Here is a 22,528-nt window from a genome sequence, read left to right as displayed (position 1 = left end):
TACAGAAAACGTAACTGCTTCAGCCTGTCCAAGAAAAACATCAAGGGCAGACAACAGAGCAGTTAGGGATGTTGGACTTTCCACTAAACCTTGTTGCCATTGTGATTTCTCCTTAAGTGCTGCAACAGAAGGTTATGAGATTCACCATCTAATGACAGTGACTATTTCTCTTAAGCTACATGTGGGGACAGGTTGATAACACCTTAATCTGTATAGAACCAGCTACTAATGTTAGATCTTCTTAAATCAAAGGTCATTTCATATCTAACGCCATTGGTCTGTTCATTTTCAAAGTATTTACAACAGATCTGAGATGACAAATTCAGTATCGGACACCACGAATGAAGCAGTTATCTGCAGTAACAACCAATTCACTGTTTGCAACTCGAGACAACATACTGAAGCAAAAGCAAGCAAGTCAGAGACATCACTCTGACAACGACAGAATCCACCTATCCCCTAATAACAAACATGCTGGACACAAACTTGCAGTTAAAGCTTGCAATGGTCCAAGTTTGGCACATCAACAGAACTAAAGCACCTATTTTACTTGCTCACTGAGGAATTTTTTCAGTAGACAATAAAAAAGTAGTAGGAACAAAGACTACATTATACAATGCTCAGTAGAGTAAAAAAGGCAACTAAGTTTCAGCTCTGCTTCTAACAGTCTAGGTCACTGTACAGGTTTTTGACGAAAAACAGTTTAACTGCTTGAGCAGGCCAATGAGGGCTTCGTACATTCATCATTAACTGCGGAACCAAGATTATGTTCTAGCCCGTGTGACCCCTTGCGTAGTGCCAGAGCTCCATGACCTTCAGCAATGGCACTTCTGGCCATCCTTCTGTCAAAGGTCGATGCTTACAGACATTAACAGACTATCTTTAGCATTAAAATAGAAATCGAAGTCACCTTTAGAGCAGTCATTCTGAGCAAGTGAATCCACAAAGTGGTTACTCAAAACTCATGCATTCAGATTCCATAAGCCACTTAAGTGATAGCAATGAGGCCAATTTGTGATCTCAACTCCAGAGTGTACTTCCTCATCAGGAACAAAGAAAAGGTGCAGACTGTGAGCTAACAAATGGAAGTTAAGTGAGGAAAGACACGGCGTTTATTAAAATTACCAAAAGGTGCATCTGTGAAATCAGACAGTGACTGGCAATTCAAAACACAACTTTTCTAAATCTGGGAAAGAAAGAAAAGCAACATACTACATTCAGAATAAAAGCCATGGCTTCTGCATGAACAGATTTGTGCATCTATGAGAGAAAACTCACACAAATTGTTAAATGTCAATTGTTAAGAGTAGCTCTCATCACTAGAGTGTCAACACCCATACTGCAGTCATGGCTGTAAGTACACAGCAAAGAAAACAATGGAAGTGAGACTTAATCTGTCCTCCTGCTGTTCTGCTTTAAAATAAATTTGTTTAAAAAAGAAAGGAAAAATCTGCACAAATCTGTTAAGAATCTTACTTACAAGTGAAACTGTGCAAATACAAATGTAAGATTGTGCTGTAACAGGCAGTAAGAGGCTAATATGGATGTGCAAAGTTAAAAGAAACATAGCAGCTTTTGCAACAGGCAATAAAACAGAAAGTAAAAAAGGAAAACAAGTTAACTCTGCATTTGTGTCTCCACTTCATAGCTTCTGTATTTGAGAAAGAGGAGCCTGACAGATCAATAGGCTTAGTGAGCAAAATCCACTTGATATTTTGTGTATCACAGTCTACGTTCAATGGAGCTCTCAGCAGCAGCTTGGTGGTATTATTTCTGAGGCTTTGTGACCCTGTGCTTTCAAAGAAGCAGAAAAGGTTCTAAGTGTGCTGCAGTCTATTGTTAAAAGTTCATCAAAGTAGCGTGCATCGAAAGAAGCTGCTCTTCTTAGATCGATTTTCTGTTATTTTTACCGGCCCACCTGCCCCCGATGAACTGCTGTCATTCTGAAAAAGAGAAGAATATCGATGTCACGATATGCAAAACAAATTCAAATTCACTTGAGCTTTACTAATTTCCCTGTCACATCTCCCTCTTGCACCATGATAACCAGTGCAATGGTTTGCTACAGTCAGAGCTTCTCGGTTATCCAGACTCTGTTAATCACCTGATAGAACTGCTTGTCTTTAAAAGAAACATTTATCCAGTGGTCCAAATCGCAAGCGTTAGCTCAGTGAATGACTACAAATTAACCCTCTAGCAAACCTATTCCAGAGCTATGACTTCCTTCCCCCCCCCAAATAAAACCCCGTTCACTCAAATGTGATGTAGAATCCACTGCAGTCACCACAAACTTTTTGACAGAGCTACTACTTGCAAGCCAGTTATTTTTTAAGTAATATCAGTATCTAGTTTGTATGCCATAGGAAATACAAACCATTTTTCTGTTGAGCTTTGTCATGATGTCCCGTGCAAGCGTGAAAAAAGCCTGGTGAGGAGAAAAAAAAAAAAATAGAGGACTCAGTCAATACAGACATTAAAAGATCAGGAGTAGTCAGCCACACAAATGTTCTGTAGGCCACACCTCAGTTTGAGCTGTGAGGCACTGAGCACAAAAGCTGCTTACTTACCACTGCAATGAGCATGCTTTCAAAGAAAAAAAAACACAGCTATTTTTAGTTTCTATCATTCTCAACTTTGAAGCAAGCAGCTTCCCCCACCGCCTACTTCTGAGATAAAAAGCATCTGCTGAATACAAGGCTGCACACATTAATATTTGGGTGGGACTTTTTTTTTGGCTGAACTGTACTGGACATTGCCACTAGAAACCTACATGAAGTTTTGAGGCTGGTCTACCTGGGAATTCACATCAAAATTAGCTTGCTTTCTTTCAAATCTCTTACTCCTGGGCTACCAACAGCCCTTCTTTATGCTTACAATATTCCTCAACAAAATAAACTAATAAATAAAGAAAATCATTCAAGAAATCACTCCATCCGTCGTGGCAGACCTCAGCATCTCAGACGTGAACACACAAAGGAACAGAAACTTCCACAGCAGAAACATGCTGCAATTCTCCCTGAATTGGTAAACAGTAAGATTTTAGAGTACCTGGACATGTCACGGCCCACAATTTTCAACTTTTGGTGGAAATAAAACTAAATAGTTACTTCCTGAATATCTATGCTAACTGCATCTGTTTATGCCTTCTTCACAAGTCACACAACAGTTTTTAAAAGTACTCATAGTCAAGTAGTTTGGAGTAGGCATAAACTAATTTAATAACCTAGAAGAGTTAAAAGGAAATTGCAGGGCATATCATGAAACAGTAAGTCCAGCTTCCAGAGGAACTACTGAAGATACATACTTTATTAGGAGACTGTTGCTATTCACCACCGGTATGAGTTGCTAATACTCACACTTCTCCTGACTGCTTGAAGGATTATTATGATACTGAAAATCTTTCTTTAGCTTTCTTTCTGATACAGCACAACGCCATCAATCTGAATGAATAAATCTTAACATATCTGCCTTTTGATATCATATCATTTTCTTGTTCACACTGCGAAGTTATCATCTCAGGGAGTGTTATGTGAGGATGTTAATAGTGATTCATGGTAAAATAGATTTGACTTGAGCTACTCTTTCTTCCCAGTCTATTTCCTAATGCTCTCACAAATACAGAGGTGTTTTCAGCGTGAATTTGTTTGCAAGGAAACACACTACAAGTCTATAGTTAGAGTAGTACTAGCTTCCTTCCTCCTCTAACATCAATTTATGACAGCCTATGCCAGCGTTCCAAATTCACAAGAAAAACTTCAGTCTCATCCACGTAGTACTTAGTAGTAACCTGAAGACTCCTTGGCAGAACAGCGTGTTGTTCTGGAAGTCAAGAATCTCAAAAGGCAATTTCCTCCACAGAGCTTGGTTCTAAAATTACACCTATTCCTGAACCAAGGGCACTCACAATTGAAATGTTTGTTACAGTGATAGCACTGTTAACAGTCCTATTAAAAAAATGCAGATATTTCCAGAAAACAAGAAATACAACCTGCCTCCACAGGAATATTCACTGAACACATGTAAGCATAAGCACCCATCCCTTACCTCTTCCACGTTTATGCTGGATTTTGCACTTGTCTCCAAAAATTTGATTCCATAATCAATTGCTAACTGAAAGAGAGATTAAAATTTCTCAGTCACTTTGCAGTTCCTTTGCAAAAGGATATTTTGCCTTAGTTCATAATACAACAGGTGTTGTAGACTGCAGCAAGCTTTACAGACAAATGAAGCTTCATCTCTTTTAGACAAGCACTGAAGTTACTGGACAATTAGGAAAATGTTAAAACAGGTCATATCCCCGTGGAAATTCAAACCCCTCCAGAAGATTAATTGCTCACAAGGACTGAAATTTTAAGACCTCAAACCACTGAATTAAAATCTTCATTGCTATGTGTATGCTGAACAGGTAACTACATAAAACCATCCAAACGTTGTGTTACTAACCACTATGCTACGTCAGCTGCACATGTGATGGTGTTTATTGCATAGTATTCTGTTCTATAGCATTTGGTTCTTACTGAACTGATTAGTTTAGCTCTAGTACCTATGAGAAAGGCTAGTCAACACCACATTGAACTGGCTAAACTACATACAAAGCTTTATACCGAGACTTACAATACTTTATGCTATAGCAAAGCTCAACATTCTTTACAGATTCTTCCCCTCAAGTCACTTAACTTTATATTTATTCAAATTCAAATACAGACTAGTGCTACTTAAGATCGAGCCAAACTTCTGGCACCTTATATAAAAAATTTCTAGAACAAGAGGCGTGAGACATGCTACCTCTCATGCCTAAAAGAAAGCAAAAATCCTACAGCCAGAATACTAAGAAAAGTTGGCTTGTAAATAGTCAGCATAAAGCTTACCTTTTCCCCCTTCTCTTTTGACACCTGTCTCTTTTCATTCATATCGCATTTGTTACCCAGGATCATTCGCTCCACATCTGAAGAGGCGTGCTGAAGGGGGTAAAAGATGACAGCTCTTAGAAATAAAGAGCACCGTGATTTCAAAGAAATCTGCACGTCAAACTCATCCACAAATCAACATCATCTTCTCTAAAAGAAACCTACTGCCAAGGCATTACTGAGAAAGGTAAGGACTTTTGAAACAGGTAAGCTAATATTGAAATAGATTTGAATAAAGAGACCCCCCAAGAGATTCCCACATTCAATCCACTTGTAATAAACTGACTGCAGTACCATGAGCTCTGTACCAAACTGCACACATGTACAGGCATTTGGGTTTTCTACAAGCATTCCTGCACCACTTTATTTCTAAGTGTGTAACATTACACTGGGCTATTTCATTGAGCTATCATCACATTCGCATTTTTAAAATAGATTATTAATAAATGACTAATAATTACAAAAATAGAAGTTCAGTGAGAACACATTTCTAGCCCAGTCAATATTGGGTCAAATTAGTCACTAATATAACAACTCACTTATTTAATGAATAATACTGAAGAAAAGCCTACGGATTTATTTCTTTGGGGGAAGGGGTAGTGGTACACAACACACATACAAAAAAAAAACAACATCAAAGAACAAGAAAATAGATTCTGTTACCTAACTACAGCTTCAATAAAATTAGGGCTTCTCCTCTAACTTCATAATTATCACACTCTAATTGACAGCACGTCCTGTTAAATAATTTACAGTGGTTAAGCTTTCCTTCTGCTAGACCAAATGAAAAGGATAAAAGTCTTTAATTCTATAAACACACAACACAGTAGCAATTGAAACTAGATAGATCTCTGTCACCATCAGTGCAAGGAAGGAGCAAGATCTCAAGGTGTATACCCAATTCCTCACACAAACCCAAAAGCAAGAGAGAGCAGCACTAAGACATTGTAAGATCAGTCCTGAAACACTCACTTTTTAAACCTAGGTTTTCAACCTTCCATACCTACAGGAAGGAGATAATATCCTTCACTCTGGTGATCAGTGTGTATCATTCACTGCATAGTTAAACTGGGTCAGAAATACATTGGCAGCTATTACGAAGGTAGATAATCTGATTATTATTTGTCCCCATGAAATCTTAAGGTAGAACGACCAAGTAGTATTTTCTAAAGCCTCCTTTTACAAAGCACCTACCTCTTCAATGTTTCTTATCCAGTTTTTTATGTTGTCAAAAGACTTTTCATTTGTTATGTCGTACACCAGCATAATGCCCTAAATAAAATTAAGAAAACCTAGTTAGGTGAGGTAATAATATTGGTTAAATTTTTATGAATGCTGTTTGATTATACTTGCAAGAAATTTGACATAGGACTTGCATACTTATAACAACTTATCAAAGAGTTATGCATTTGCCAGAAACTTCCCCACAGCCACCCTGAGGACAGGCCCATTCCTGAAGGGCTAAGAACACACTGCAGCAGCCAGTTTAAACTAACAGTGACTCAGCCTAGAATTCCTCAGATCGTGGCTTTAAGAGCCATGACACACAACTGTAACAAGAAGAGTAAAGACTAAGACAGCTATGTGACTTCAAGTCATTCTTAATGGAGGCAAAAATAACATTCATTTTACAGGTGATTGTACTTCTAGTCCAGATTCTGTGCTCTCTATCAGCTGACAGTAATGAAAAGTGGAAGAAAAAGCAACTCAGTAGAGCAGATTGTTGGAATTTAAGTCATTTGTTCTTCAAATAGTTCAAATGTATCAAAGAGTTCATTGCATTATTAAGCCATCTAATTAAAGCCTGGCAATTTCGCTTCTACAATCTACACAAATTGTAACTACATTAAAAAAGACTCTGAGCTTCACCACAAAAATAAACTATGACCAGACCACGTATCAGCAAGTAACAAAAAGCTAAACAAAACAAGAGAAACACTCTATTCCCCATGGCACAAGTGACAATTACCCAATTCTCCAGTAGCAGTCGTACACAATGCAATTTAAGAACAGCAGAACAGTTACACAGCTGTACACAGATTCCATAAAGGGCACTCACCATGGCTCCTCTGTAGTACGCTGTTGTGATTGTGCGGAACCTCTCCTGGCCTGCTGTATCCCTAAGATTCAAAGAAAACCAATATTTGATGGAGAGGCTCTTGGTGCTTTCCTGTGCTTAGAGCTCTTTTAAAAACAGACTAACAATGTAACTCACACTGATTAAGGAAAATACCACTTAGAAGCAGAGTGCCCCCGTTTCTTCAGCCCTCAACATCATCCTCACTTCCAAGCTGTCATAGTTAAATCAGTGATTAGAGCAGCACCATAAATGTGGAATAAAGCATTTCCGTGCAGGCAATGAGACCTCAGCACTACACAGCCTTTCCTAGAATTAACAAAGGTAGCTCTGAGGCACACGGTTCCTGAATTAAATACATTAAACATGCAGCAGTAAAATCACAAAGTATTTATAGAGCTGGAAGAGACCTTTAAAGGCCACCTAGTCCAACTCCCCTGCAATGAACAGGGACACCCACAGCCAGAGCAGGCTGCTCAGAGCCTGACCCCTCTCTGCACAACCTGTGCCAGTGCCTCACTGCCCTCAGAGTAAAAAGCTTCTTCCTTATGTCCCAATCTGATCTCCCCTCTTTTAGTTTGAAACCATTTCCCCTTGTCCTGTCACAATCTTTCCACAGACCCTGCGCTAAAGACTCCATCCCCTTCTTCCTTACAGCCCTTTAGATGCTGACAGGCCTCTCAGCTCTCCCTGGAGCCCTCTCTTCCCCAGCCTGCACAGCCCCAGCTCTCAGCCTGGCCTCACAGGGAGGTGTGCCATCCCTTGGAGCACTGCTGTGGCCCTCCTCTGGACAGAGGAGTCTGCCACGCACGGTAACACTACTCCAAGTACTTGTCTGCTGTCATGAGAAGTCTCAGCCTCTACTCAGCCACCATGGATGGAAGGGGAGCATTGGCACTACTCCACTGTGCCTTTGTAAGTACAACTAGGTATTAAAGTATGAGATAATTCAGATTATAACTTATTATATCATACTTACGATACTCTGGCTTACTGCTATGTAATCGGTTCTTCTTTCCCACGTGGAATAGCTAAAACTGCACTTAGGATGACAGCTTTTGATATAATTGGGATTTAAAGCTGTAACACCAGCAGGTGAACAGGATAGTGATAGTGAGCATGCACTCATGAAACAGAAGCATCCAATGACCAAGCCAGAAGAAAGCAGAAGACTTACAGCCAGTGAGCAGAAGACATGAAAGCTCTGCTACATCCAGTTACCAAGCAGTCCTGCTCAAAGGTAATTCAGAACACACCGAAAACTTCAGTTACTTTGGAATACTTACCATATCTGTAGCTTGATTTTCTTTCCATCTAATTCTATGGTTCTGATCTTAAAGTCAATTCCTGCCAGAGAAAGATTAATTTTGCAGTAAATGAAAAAGAAGTGCTCAACTTCCTTTGGACAATTTTTAAGTGCAAATTTTAAGAAAAAAATTATTCTGAAGTTGTCATTTCTGCCACGCACTACAAAAGGTGACACACAAGGCTTCCAGTTGCACCCCAAGTATTAAGGAAAAATTCTGCACAGTGGAAAAACTACTGAACTCAGATTCACTGGTAGAATTAAGTGACCAGATCTCCCCATAACCTTCACTATTTTTTTTCCTTTTTACACCGAGGTGAACATGCATGTCTCTCAACTTCTGACTAATCCCTGCAGTTCAAGTCTATCCACTCGGATCTCTGCTGGCTCTGAGAAAAAAATTACATACTAGGACTTACAGTGCTTTCCAAAAATGGCATCTGCTCATGAAATCTTACATTTAATGCACGCTAACCAGACACTGCAGGAGATAAAACTATATGGTTACTGACATGACTCACAATCTGTAAAAGACACTTTTTTTTTGCTCCCTCTTCTTTTTTCTCAGCTGAAATTTAGATGATAATTATCAAGAGTATCTGAAGCAGGAAAACACTGTCTACAGCTTTATGAATTCATCCATAGCTTAAAGAGGAAGCACTGGAAATAAGACCTAAGATTATTATTTTTATATGCTACAAACTGAAACAGTGAAATGCAGATGTTCATTAAGTCCTTGCCTTTCATTCTTTTCACATGCAATATTAATATTTTAATATACTGAAAACACTGAGTTTCAGCTGCTTAATATTGATGAGCTATGGATACATACTTAGAACACATCCGCAGAAACACATATCAGCACTTCTACTGCGGTATGGAATTAAGTGCGTTTATTTAAAATGCTAAGACTACTGCTACAATCCTAATTTCCCAAGACTCACAAATGGATTTATGAACAGATCTTCTCATTAACCTACACTCAACTAAAGCTAAGAACGGTGCCTACTTAAAAAACAAACCAAACCAATCCTACAAACCCTTCCTGTGGGCAAGGGAAGTTTGGGAAGCATTTCCATTATGTGTCAGTAGAATTTTGTGTCTACCTTGCTGTGAAGTTTGTGTCTACCTTGCTTGCTTGTGTCTACCTTGCTGTGAAATTTGTGTCTACCTTGCTTGCTTGTACCAACCAGGTACGACATCTGCTGACACCATACATCGTGGTTTAGATCTGAGAACGAATCACCTTAGCTCCTTTTGGCCAAGTTATGAAAGCACAGACAGTTAATTTTTTCTGTAAAGGAAATTGCACTGCGAACAACAGTAAGTCAAAGCAGCTTTAGAAGGTTTTGGCGCACCTAGGCCTGAAGTATGACAACTGCCGTGGTAACTAGGATTGGAGGCTGCCGTGCTGAAGGTAACTGCGTGCACTGTACACTACAGAGGCTAAGAAACATCAGCACAAGCAGGAGGACAGTCCTGCAGAGAGGCAGGCAGGTGCCCCGCACTGACTGCTCTCCTGCCGTTACTCACTTCCCTTACAACACCAAGATTTCCAAAACTCAAGACGTGCATAAAAAACAGCTTCTCAGAAATCAAAACTTTCTAGTAGGAACTTCCCCAAAATTCACCTTGAACAAAGATGAAGCTACAAGAAAAGCAAAGGGGAAATCCATAAAACATCAGCCACAAGACAACCAAGTTTAACGAACGCAACTGCGACTTTTGAGAAGCCAGAACGAACTGGAAACTGGCACTGCTTGTGTTCTTTCGCTTCAGCAACAGGAAGCGGTGAGCTGCAGGCGTTCCAGGAGCGAGCCCGCCGACGTGCGCTACCACTTCCCGCTGAGCAACGCGCCCGGCCCACCGTGAGCACTCGGCCTACCCAGCTGCGTCTGTGTCACTCAGCACACCCACGGCCACGGCGTTTCAAAAGTAATTATCAGTATGAGAAGTGCCATCAGTAAAGTCTTCGTTTGCACATAATTGCACTGTGGGATACAAAAACTTGAAGAAATAATGAAGGGTCGCTCACGAATGGTACTGGACTCCAGTAGAAGACTGTGTGTTAAAGGAATCGCACGTTCCCACTTAGCATGGATGAAATCTGAGCTAAGAACTGAACCATGTGTTAGTTAGGACTATAACTGCTTGCATTTCCATTGTAGGAAGGGGGTCAAGTAGAGCAGAGGGTTTACTGTACTTCCAAAGCAATTTTAGATCCTTGCCAATGGGTCAGGGATGCGTCCTCACTTTACTAAGGGTGACATTTTCTTCCACAGCTACCAGGAAAACTGCCAAGAATACATTCACACAGAAATCTGCGCACTTGAAGTCAACATAGCACACAGACTTGGAAGTGCACACATGACAGCCACACATTAGCCCGCTCTGGCTGAGGCCAGGAAGTCACGCTCACCCCACACACCAGGAGCTCTGCAGCCACTACTCCACTTCTCTACACCCCCACTTACACTGTCCTTATTTCAACCACCAGGGCAGATTCAAGCTGCAATGCCATTACTTTGAGGAGACACTAGGAAAGAATCCAAAGAGCTGTGTGACAATACTAAATACACAGAACTACCCAACATCACAGACTCAGAGCTTCCTCCTCCATAGCAGTATTTTTCTGCTGTCAACACGTATGATGCAATTTGTACCAGAACTGAACAACCTCTTGAGCAGCAGGGCTGAAACAGTTCATTTTGCCATGGCAGGTTTTGGGGCAGCAGCTCACCCTGAAGGCACCCCCGTTCTCCCCTCAGCCACGATCCTAACCAGGCAGAGCTGGGATGTCTGCTTTGCAGTGCTAGGCCTGCACCACAGTGCTGCCCTGCAACACACCACTGCTTGGACTTACAGCTTTGTTTTGTGCTTCAACACAAGGAAACCTAAATAGAGGATTCTTGCCAGAGCCAGTACAGCAGTACAGCAGCTCCAGCTGCAGGGACAGGCTTCTCCAGTCTTCTCCCTACTCACAACCAAGGCCATGGAAAGGTCATGTTCTCGAATCATACAAGTGGTGTAAAAAAAAACAAAACACAATTTACTGGGGAAGAAATACATCACTCAGTAGCCACTGGCAGGCAAATAGTAGAATGCTCAGTATTTCTCCATGTGACAGCTATCTGATGTACTAACCTCACCCTTCATGTAGCTCAACAGCAGTCTGCAGCAGCTGGACATCAGCAGTGAGAAAGCTGTGGATCAGATCTGGTTGACTTGAATGCAGGTTGATTTAATAGGTTTCCTATTCTACTTAGTCCATAGGGTTTGGATAATTACGACGACAAACTTCCTTTGGGTGCATTTGTAGTAAGAAATCAACCATGAAATTAAAACCTTTCAGGATGCAAATTAAGTGTATGCTATCAGAGACTGACAGTATACAGTAGCCTGCATATCTACAACTGGACAGCATTTCTCCATCTCTAGCCAAGGAATATGCAATTTACACTAAAAAAAAGTATTGGCACTCAATGTCCTAGTATTTTAAATGGTTTAGGTTTCGTTTTTAATACACGAGCCAGGGGAACTTTTAGCAAAAGGCTATTAAACATCCAGAATTCGCAAAGCAGCAGTGAAAAAAATGAACACCTGGCTTGCTTGCTCAAGTCTCATTTTTACACCCATCTGCCAAAGAATGCAGAAGATGCATCAACTGTTAGATCTCAGTTATCGCACTGAAGACTATTTTGCTTGAGATGCACATAACTAAAGCCCCACCCTCTTAGGGACGAGCCCCCTACTCATCCAAATCTTACCTTATTCTCCTGAAGCAAGAGAGGAAGAAGCAAAATTTTGAAAGGGAAGGAATGATTTTTCCAGTGGCTGTGGCACTTATTACCAACAGGCACGATCACAATAACAGAGTTCATTACAAGGCAGGAAAGGAGGCAAGACAGAAACCCCCCTTATCCTTCTTGAGCAATACAGCAACGGAATGACTGAAATTTAGGCAGCGACTTTCAAGCTGAGCTTGCTCCAGCCATCACACTGCATGGGTCTGTGGAGTCATGGGAGCCCGTTCTTTTTGCTTCCAAAGAGCAGAACCCATAGGAAGACAATTTTGCAACTCAATGGCAAGATGCAACATGTAGGTCTTGAGACAGACAAAAGGAAAGGAAACCTTTTCCTGCAGTTGTTTGGAGCAAGGCTGAACTAAAAACAACTTCAAAATGAGCACAATGACTTGTAACCTACCATCAGAAAGAGGAAATGAGAAGAGGCAGATGGCTGAAAATCAACACGCTCTACATTCAGTTTGTTGAATTCTGCAGGCTTTTGGTTCTTCTGAACAAACAGTGACTAAGCCACAGAGCCAAACGTCCAAAGCAGGAAGCTGTAGGAAACAACTGTCAGCAGGGATGGCTGTTCCCAGCAGTAGGATTCATGGGTTTGGGATTAAATGAGTTATTTTCTTTAGGTGTTTTTGTTTGTTGTTCATTCCTCCCCAGTCCCCGGGAGTCTTCATTGTACTCCATTATTTATCTGTTGTCGCAGATTGAGCCTCAGAAAGTTGGTTTCACATTCCATCTTTCTTGAGGCATTTCCAGTAAGCCTAGGAAATGCCCAAGTACGAAACAAGACCAGACTATGAAAAGCAGGGTGGGGAACACTTGCAACATAGCAGCGTCATAGAGCCTAATGCAGAAGAACAAAGTCTAATCACTTTGAACTTGAACTTCTGGCTTTAGGCCCTAACAACATCTGCGTTGTATTTTCAGATGATCTCAGCAATGTCTATCACTTTGTGAATTCAAGACGCAGTCGTCTTTTATTGCCATCATTGAAAATGCATATTAACATTAGGCAATGCACCAGGGTGAAGGTCAGTGTTTTCAAAAGTTGGAAGATTCATTTATTCCAGAACTACACTGTTATGTAACCAGTTTTATTCATCCTTTCACAGCTTTAAGAAGACAAAACTGTACTCAGTTCCTTCTGGACAGCCTGTAAGAACCCAGAAAGGGCATCCAAACTCAGAGTGGGCAGCACAGGCTGCTCTGGGTTAGCTGGCCTTTTGTTAGCTTGTTCCTCATCCCTACCAATAATATAATACCGTTTTCCTAAGCAAAGATGACGGAGTAGTGTCTTGCACCTTTAAATGCATTAATAGACTAAAGTTCATAAAGGAAATTTTAACCACTACACTGATAAATAAATACAAGTGGCTCAAGAAGGCAAGGCAATGAAGAATGTAGGTGCCACATACCTATAGTGGTTTCCTGCTCTCTAGCACTTAGAACTTGCTACCAAGGTGTGAACAATCTCTGTAACATTTAGCAAACTACAGCTTCTTCCAGCATGCACTTCCTCAGCTGCACCTCAGCTACCCACCAGTCTCCATCAAGATAAATTACTTGCTATAAAAAAAAAAAAATCAACAGGAAATTGCAAGTTTTATTCTGAATGAATAGAATTAGACCTAGCTGCATGCTGGGGCAGCTCAATAGCCTATGGCATCTACTGACTGTCACAGCGAGGACAGAGCCTGGCAGCCCTCAGCCAGCACTGCTGGGAGCCCTGCCACCACCACGGCACATTCAGAGGCTTCAGCATCAATGCTGCAAGACCTGCAAAGTCAGCTTCTCAGACCTCTGAGTGTACAGCGTGCCTACAGCACACTTTGAACTGCCTGATTTTACACACCAAAAATACTTGGTCCAGCTCTACAGGCCATTCAGTAACACAGCAATAGAAGGAATCTGTTACTGCTAAGTGTGAGCAGAATGAAGAACCTCCACGACTCCAAAAGGGCTGGGTCTGTGGAGGTGTATCAAATGCAGCCCCTATCTATAGCCCCTATTACTCATGCAATGGAAAATGAACTGCACTCAGTTGGCTCTGACACAGATTGAAGCTGTCCTATGATATGGACAGCAAAGTTTGTTTATTTTAAGGATTATTTATAGACTGACTAAGGGGAATTCACTAACTGAGCTGCTTTGAGAACATATTTCTTTCCAGTCAACACGCAACTGAAAAGCAGCAAATACTTAAACCCCCCCAACCAGACTTGAGCTGTGACCACAGCCTTACAGGCAGCCAAAGCTAGGGCAGGTGCTGCCATCCAGCAGTGCTGACTGAACACTTCCCTGCTTGGGCCAGGTTAGCTTTCATCTGGGTGAATTCCATAACTCAGCTTATCATCATCTGATGGCACACCTTAGAGAAAAGCACAGCCACAGTTCACCTCTGAGCAGGAGCCCACGGACTCCGTGGAACCAACCAGGACAAGAAAGTCAGGTAACTCTGAACTAATTTTGTGTCAGGAACAAGCAAGCGCTCATTTCATCCAAAAGTTGTTATCTCAAGCATGAAAAAGACTGAGAAAATACCCCAAAATACAGACCCACAAACCTTACTGAAGAAAATCTTATGTGATCAATGCTAGTCTTGCCACCATGATTTCAAAGGTCACTGCTCACTACTGATGTGCTGTTTCAGTTGCAAAGGTGAGAACATGCCTGGAAAGGTGAGGTCTGTTTTGGTTCAGCAACTTCAGGTCCGGGTGGAGCTCCCTAACTGTGCAGTCAGAAACTGAGATGCTATTTCTTTTCTAAAAAAGCCCCTGAAGTTGTAGGACTCCCACTCAATCTGAAGGTCTCTTCTGACCCGGTTACTTAAGAGAAAGAAATAATGACTTCTGGGACCATAGGCCTGCATTCTTACAATAAAAGAGCTGCCAGGAGAAAAACCAGCATACAGTGTTGCAGAATTCAGGACGTAAAGGAAGTCAGTCATTGTCACGAAGGAAACCTTTCCATGGCACAAACAGTGCCCCATGTCCTTCCACAGCGCTGCACACAGGCCCTGCCAGCTGCAGGCCTGGACAGGTACAGAAGAGCTGATGGCAGCAGTCAGTCTGCACAGCTTTGTATTGCTGTACCCAACACCCATGCTGCCCAGCAACCCCTTGAGAGACTGAGGGATGCTGAGATGAAGAGACCAGGAGAGAGGTGAACTAGAAACAGTAGACAGTCACTATAAATTACAAATCACTGCTATAAATTAAAAAGCAATTTGGGAAGGTGAGCAATATCCCAAGAATACCCTGCTCATTAATTACATGGTTAAGACCTCCCAGAGCAGAAACGTGCCACACTCTCCAGGTCTCTAAGGTCCCTGGGAGGAAAAATACATCCCATATGAGAACTGTCAGCAACAAAAGCAAAGAGAGAAACTGAGAGGGAAAAGCTTTCAGTTCACAGCTTTGTTACCGATGCTCCAGCCAAAAAGGTTTTGTTTATCTGCAAAGATGAGTATGTCTCATTCAGCAAGAAATAACTCCTGTAAGACTGACTATCTGGCTGAGGACTTCTAGTTAGGGTCTGAAATACGGTCATCTTTTAGAAGGAGCACATGAAATTCCTACCAAAGCAACACACAGCAAGGCTAAGCAGAAAGTTTAAAGTTACAGAAGCTCCTTGTGAAGATGGCCCTCTTAATGGATTCTGGAAATGTCTTTATTTCAAGAGGCTTTTTTGAACTCGTGTTTTCATGTGGGAGTAACTACATGGGGATCTTTTTGCTAGGGAAGTGAAGGACACAGGGGAAGAATGGCTGCTTTATTTAACTGCCTATGTCAATAAGAAAACAGGCCTTATTTGAAAGGCTCTTACTACCTATAGCAAAGCCAGGTAACTTATCAATCAGGGCCATACTTGTCTTTTTGGCCCATTACCGTTTGCTTTGCGTACATTATTCAAGGTTCTTTCAATGGCCACTTCACCTTCTTTTCCTACACTGGATGTTCACAGTACTTCTGCTCAGTCAGAGAAGTTCTCCAGACAGTGGTTACCTGGACTTGGCTGGACACAGATGCCTCACTTTATCTTTGATCCCACCAGATGTCTCACCATACAGACAACAAACTGTGTTGGTAAAGGGGAGCTCTTCTTCTCCAGCGGACGAAAGAAAGGAAGATTTTGCACAGTGTGCATAGCAGGCAGTGGCAGTATACGTGCTCCCTGGCTGGTGGCCAGCTTGGTTTCACCCATTTTATGAGTTCAACCTGCTCTTCCCAAGAAGCAAGACACGGCTCCCAGCTCCTGTTAGCATCCCACCTGCTTTGCACACTCCAACATGTTGCCATGCATACATGAGAATGCTACTGACATTCTCCACCAGTTTTACCCCGTGGTGTCCAAAGCAGCAGGTTCGTACAACAGGACCAAACCAGGATCAACCATCCTAACTTGCTCAACTGCTTGCTCTCCTGAGCAGAAGCCCTCTGCAACACACAGTACTTCAGGCTGCCTTTAATGAAATGTGTCACAGCTTACATTTCGGAGGAAAGCTCTCTATAAACCACAAGATTTAAGTGACACCAGATGCAACTGTTGCTGAAAAACCTTTAGAGGCACTAAGCTAACACCCCCAGCTGGAACAGGAAGTTGCTAGCTTGAGTTCTGACTTGCATGCACGTCAGGCAACTGAACACTGCTGGATCAACCCTGATTGTACAAAAGTTTTAAACAGCACAAGCACATTCAAGTTATTCAGTTTGCTCACGTTAGAAAAGGAACAGATCCACTGTACAGATCTGTGGTCACTCTGATAGTGGCAAGATTAACAATGGTATCACTGTAAGTCAGGTATTTGTTTGCAGTTAAATCCTAAAATGTGAAATAAAGCACTGTGATAAGTACTGTGTGTAGCCTTCATCACCTATTATGAATTCCAGTTAAAATCTGAAAGAAGTCAGGTCAAGGCATTCTTCTAAAAGGGTGCCCTATTACAGATGGACTGAAAAAAAAGCCTGAAGACAAGCTCGGAGCCTTCAGCACTCCTCACCAAGGCTGCATCAAACCACACAAGTGTTCCTACAGTCATTCAGCGTTGTTTTGTACTCTGTGTACAAACCATGCCACAAAGCAGCTCTAAGTTGCTCTGCTGCCACTCAAATAACCAGGTAACACATAACCAAGGCACAGCTCCATCTGCCAATTAAGTAGAGGCAAATAACAGTTAAGACATCTGTCATGCTGTCCCACAGCAACATGCAGCAAGAAAGCTGAAGAAGTATTTTTAATAAAAACCAAGTGATTCCACTCACATTGGCCCACTGCAGAATACGAAAGGGTGGCACAATCTCATCAGCAGATGAAAACCAAAGTTTAAGCTGAGCTGTTACCAGCGATCAGATTTACAGTCAGAAGAGATGCTAACTGGAACATTTTTAACCTAAGCTGTTTCCAACTGCGGTGCCTCCCATTATCAGGCTAACATCTCGCCCACCACTACCAGCGTACGCTGAAAATCACGCCATGCTTCCAGTTTCAGATTTGCCTCCACAGTGCTGCCTGCCCGTGCAGTACTGCAGGCCCCAACCCTGCACACACACTTCCACTCTGCGTGTCCACACCACAGCACCACCCCTCACTCACATGAGTCTCACTCCAAAATCTCCCTGACCAATCCCTAATTATGACCACTGTTAATAAAGTACCACCTACAACTCCTTCCTGACCTCTCTGCTGATCAATCATCGTGTTTTCTTCCGCAGCTCCCACCACCTGAGGAGGCCCAGAAGAGACCAACGGAATGAGAACGACAACAGTGGGGGCCAAAGAGAGGGAGGAAGACATTCATCACCACAAAAATAATGAGAGCAACCCACAACCTCTTTGTCTATCGCACAAGTATCTGCAGGGAAGAGCAGAAATATTCAAGGAGGCACAATATGACTTGAGTACACTAAAACAATTTCCACTGCACATAACAGACACGGAGATTTCACTGCAAAAGGGAAGTTGATAATTCTGCTTGTTCAGAGGATTCTCATTAAAGTGTTATAAGGTCAGCACACACGTGCTCAGCTGCTGGAGTCGTGTCCTATTTTGCAAGATGAAGGCTATGGAAAAGTCACTTCTGTAAAAGCAACAAGTTAGTGCACTGAGAGCTCAAACATCTCCTGCGGGCAACTTCCTGCCAAATGCTGATATCATCTTGGATTAAAAAGTAAGCACAGTGCGTTTTGGTTCACAGTCAGCAAGCCCTCACACACAGACAGAAAAGCTATCAGCTGAAAGATACAGCTTCACTCAGAGAAAACAGCTTAAACAACAAGTTGAAAGGAACACAAAGCATAAACTTTACTATTCAGAATGATAAACCCAATCCAGTTTTACCTGACAGCACTCCTTACACAGCAAGTTGGGATCCGCAGAGACTTCTAACTTGACACTCCTCCTTCCCATGCACCACACTGAAAATACTAACAGAACACACGCCAGATACTCCAAGATCAAGTTTTGCTCTAGGATGTGTTCAAGTACAAAGAATAGCTGACAATTGCTCTTTATTTTCCAAGCAGAACTGTGCAAAAGCAGAAGTTTCCACTCAGGAAGCGAACTAAATAAGATAACCTTACATAACATATTTCCCACTGGAGAAGGTTTCATCCTATGTTAAGGACAAGAAGCTGATCCCCACCAGGGAGCAAGCACTGTTACAGCTCATCAAACCTTTCAGAGGGTTACAGAGCCCTGTGTAAAGATATGTGAAGCTGCTAACAACAGACTAAACCCCAGCGATGTACAGTGACACAAACGATCACCTGAGAAAGAGACTGCAGGTTCACTTCTCTTCCTGATGCTAACTACATCAGTTACTCCAGTACTCAAGACAAAGAGACGCTCTCGAGCCATGAAGCACTTAAAAAGCTAAAAGGACCAATAAATTACAATAAATATATATGCACAGCACTCAGATGCCACTCCTCATGCAGCCGTTAGCCACGGGGCACCGGGATGGAAGCCCTTACTGTCTGAAACTGCTCAGCCTTCATTACACCACTAACAATCCTGAGGAGCAAAGTCAGGGGACCATTTGCAAACCTCCAAGCAATATACATTTAGCCCAAAAGGCTCGGTCTGCACAACTGCAGAAGAGAAAGGAATCTGCAAAACATGTTCAGAGCAACAACACAAGCGTGCCATGCGAGAACAGAGTAATGACAGCTCCTCAGCAAACACTGAGCCTTAAGTTATTCGAGCTTTCGCATCTGGGAAGCGCATCACCTCCCTGCAGCCCCCTACACACCACGGCAGCCTGTGCTCTATCCACCAAGGAATAGATTCAGAACTGCCAGATACAGATTTCCCCTAAACACATCCGATGTTATCAGCTGTGATGGTAAAACCGAGTGGCACTGACCAGCCCGCATGCACTCACCACCCCCGCTCAGCACAAGGAAAAAGCACCTATGAGAGCACACTGATTAGATCTACATGACTGAACCAAAAGTAACACACGAGGGGTACTGAAGGAAACAAAACAAAAGGACAACTTTCATTTAGGCATGTCAGCGCTTTGTACGAACAGTTTCACTATTTCCTGCATCGCCAACTCCCCTCCTGCTAGGTCCTTTGCTAAAAGCTGAAGTTGGGAAACAAAGAACCATATCTGCAGTTGTTGAGATGTTGAAGTGAATTGAGGAGACAGAAGAACCACCACAAAGCGAAGCAGCTCAAGAGTCACCAAGATACACGAAGGACACCATCCACGTCTGCTGCCCCTCCCCAGGCACAGAACTGCTGTGGGCTTCTGCAGAATCCTGCACAGCACTCATTAAGGTTTGAGACTCTGATCTACCACACAGAGCCAAGCGTCCTTCCAGGTGAGCCCCTGCTGGCTGCTGTTACGGATACAGCATTCTGAACAGGGCTGCGAAGAGTAGGCAGAGCGAAGCAGCGAGCCACATGTTGCTCCAGCTCATCGGTGCCTCCATTTCCTCGCTGCAAGAGTTCACTCGTGATGTCAGTGTAACTCCTCAAAGGCAGCAGCGTCGCCGAGCTGAATACCAGCAAACCCCGCTGCAATCCACCCCTTCCTTGCCAGGAGAGAAGCTCGCTTCTACTCCAAAAAGCGATCCCGACTGCGCGCAGCTCACCGCAGCTCTGAAGTCCCGTCTGAGATCGCAGCGCAGCGCTATCCCCGAGAAGAGCTGCAAAATTCCGCTTACGTTCATCCGCGCAAAAAGCGCCGCCGGACCCGTGCCGGACGAGCCGCACAAAGCCGGCTCCGACGCTCGGGGCCTTCCTCCACCTCCTGGAAACCCGCACACAAACACCGAAGGCCCCGCAGCAGTGCCACGGCCGCTCCCGGAGCGCTCACGCCGCGAACCCTCGAGGTCCCCGGGCCGCTCCCTCAGCGCCGCGCGCGGACCACCGCCCCCCGGCAGCGGCCGCAACGATGCCCGAGCACCGCGCACGGAGCGCTGCGGTTCCTCCGCGCGGGGCCCCTCGCGCCTCTAATGGCCTCGGGGCTGCCGCTCAGGCCCGGCCCCGCTCCTCCGTCCTCCCCTCCCGCCCGCAGGAGCCCCCCCAGCGCCGGGCCGGCCGCCCTCACCGATGGTGGAGATGAAGGTGGTGTTGAAGGCGTCCTCGCTGAAGCGGAACAGCAGGCAGGTCTTGCCCACGCCCGAGTCGCCGATCAGCAGCAGCTTAAACAGATAGTCGTACGTCTTCGCCATCTTCGCTCGGGCTCCGCAGCCGGAGGGGGCGGCCGAAGCGGCGCGGGGAGGAGGGGGAACGCGGCCCCGCCCCTCCCGCCGCGCCCATCCCGGCGGGCACTGCGCGCACCACGCGGGGCTGGGGGGGGAGGGGCTGATGGGAGCTGTAGTGCGCGGTGCGGTGCGGTGCGGTGCCGGAGGGGCCGCCCCGGACCCAGAAAATCCTCACCCTACAGACTAGGGTCAGGTTCCGCTGCAGAAACGCACCCCAACCGTGTTGTCGCTGGGGGGGGGTTGTTCTATCGAACAGCGTTACTGTGCTCTGTTGCCGCTTCCAGGGCAGTGGATAGGAGGCGTTACTTTCGGAGCAACCCCCGCGTGTGCCGAGCTCAGACTCGAGCAGAATTCGTTCTGAATACGAAGCGTGTGAAACGCGGAGCTGCTCGTGAGAACAGGAACTAGGGCGATGTGGGGGGTCACTCCATCCTATTTCAGCAGCGAAGAGAGTAATTCTGGGGTTAATATTCACTCTCGAGTTTGGTGGAACAAATAGGTTTCCATATGTCTCTGGAGCGATATGTTAGCGACTGCCATCTGCTACTCGAGAATAGTTTTATGGGAAAATAAAGCAAATTACTTCTCTCTTTAATTACACTGGTGCCTTGCAATAGTGTGTTCAGTCGTGATGTGGAAAAGTGCCAGTACACCACATTAAAAGGGCAGATGTTTACTTAAACATGAATTTTATGTTAAATATATAACTATATGTAATGAAAGCCATTGTTTTTAATTTTCTAAGACACACAAAAAACGTTCAGTGTTACAGCAAGTCAGTAGAACTTTGAGAGCTCCTGCCAAACCAACCCACTGCCCGTGAAGCTGCTTTGAAACCAGTTTTGGTTAGAGCACTAAACTGGAAAGGACAGCATTAGTTTTATGCTGCGTTGCAGTCAAACAGATCAACTCTAAGTGGATTTTTCTCTGTTTTATTCTGGCATAGGAGAACCACTATGAGGAACACTGAACAGGAAGCAGAAAATGGCTGACACTATAATTTAGATTTTGTCAACTTTTCGTGTAAAAGCATATGGCACCAAGCAGTGTTGACAAAATGTTGGCTATGAGATTACAATGTTGATTTGCAGATGTCAAACAAAGCTTGAGCACCTTGTGAAACGCCTGTGTAACAGCTGTAAGGTGGTGAATAGCACAGCTGAAACTCACCAGTTTCAGCTCATCCAGGTAAGGCAGAATCCAGAATTTAAAAATAAAGGAAAATACGCCTTCATTCCCACTCTCGTTTTTACTTTCTCAAATGATAGGTAACTTCCAAAAATCTTCCCCCCCCCCCCCCCGTTAAAGATAAGAGCAGCTCAATGCAAATAGAAGTGCATGAAAATCTTCCTCTGATCAAGCTCTTCTGTTTAATGTGTACCTCTCAAATCTTAACTGTTTGGAGAGATAGTTTCAAAAAACAAGAGTCTGAAACATTGGTTGAACCAAGGTCCTGATATCTGCAGCACCACCTGGAACCTACAGGTCCAAGCCCTACAGAAGATAAGGCAGCTCTTCCCAGAGCACCACACAACTGTAAATTATCAACATGAACTTTGCTCCTTAGCTTTGGACACTTGATATGACCGTATTCTTGAGATATGTCTTTAACAGCTGTGTTTTTGGCAGATGCTTCTGCTATTTACAACCGTTTGGTGAGCAACATGTGACAGTACTTGAAAATAAGCCACTTATTCCCCAGTTACAGTAAACACAGTTCT

The 22,528-nt window shown here is 43.6% G+C and overlaps 1 protein-coding gene across 3 annotated transcripts in view; it reads right to left on the bottom strand.

The window, feature by feature from the left end:
• The window catches only part of RAB8B (RAB8B, member RAS oncogene family), a 30,967-nt gene extending 10,140 nt beyond the window's left edge, over positions 1 to 20,827 (bottom strand). Inside the window, exons 1-8 of one of the 3 annotated variants that reach the window (XM_065733573.1) lie at positions 20,651 to 20,827; positions 8,271 to 8,331; positions 6,967 to 7,027; positions 6,102 to 6,179; positions 4,869 to 4,958; positions 4,045 to 4,110; positions 2,375 to 2,425; positions 1,911 to 1,943 (exon numbers count right to left, since the gene is read on the bottom strand). In XM_065733573.1, the coding sequence (XP_065589645.1) occupies positions 1,911 to 1,943; positions 2,375 to 2,425; positions 4,045 to 4,110; positions 4,869 to 4,958; positions 6,102 to 6,179; positions 6,967 to 7,027; positions 8,271 to 8,331; positions 20,651 to 20,774 (564 nt within the window). In that variant the 5' untranslated portion in view covers positions 20,775 to 20,827. Of the gene's footprint in view, positions 1 to 1,630; positions 1,944 to 2,374; positions 2,426 to 4,044; positions 4,111 to 4,868; positions 4,959 to 6,101; positions 6,180 to 6,966; positions 7,028 to 8,270; positions 8,332 to 20,650 lie in introns of those variants that run through there. The other 2 variants (XM_065733574.1, XM_065733572.1) reach the window with 2 other exon arrangements.
• Between the last annotated feature and the right edge of the window lie 1,701 nt (positions 20,828 to 22,528).

Source organism: Cyrtonyx montezumae, unplaced genomic scaffold (genome assembly GCF_038088225.1).
Source record: "Cyrtonyx montezumae isolate F1298 unplaced genomic scaffold, pur_monq_1.0 scaffold_17, whole genome shotgun sequence".
Classification (NCBI taxonomy): Eukaryota; Metazoa; Chordata; class Aves; order Galliformes; family Odontophoridae; genus Cyrtonyx; species Cyrtonyx montezumae.
The sequence above is the reverse complement of the archived record's forward strand: the minus strand, read 5'-3'. Positions and strand labels throughout refer to the sequence as shown.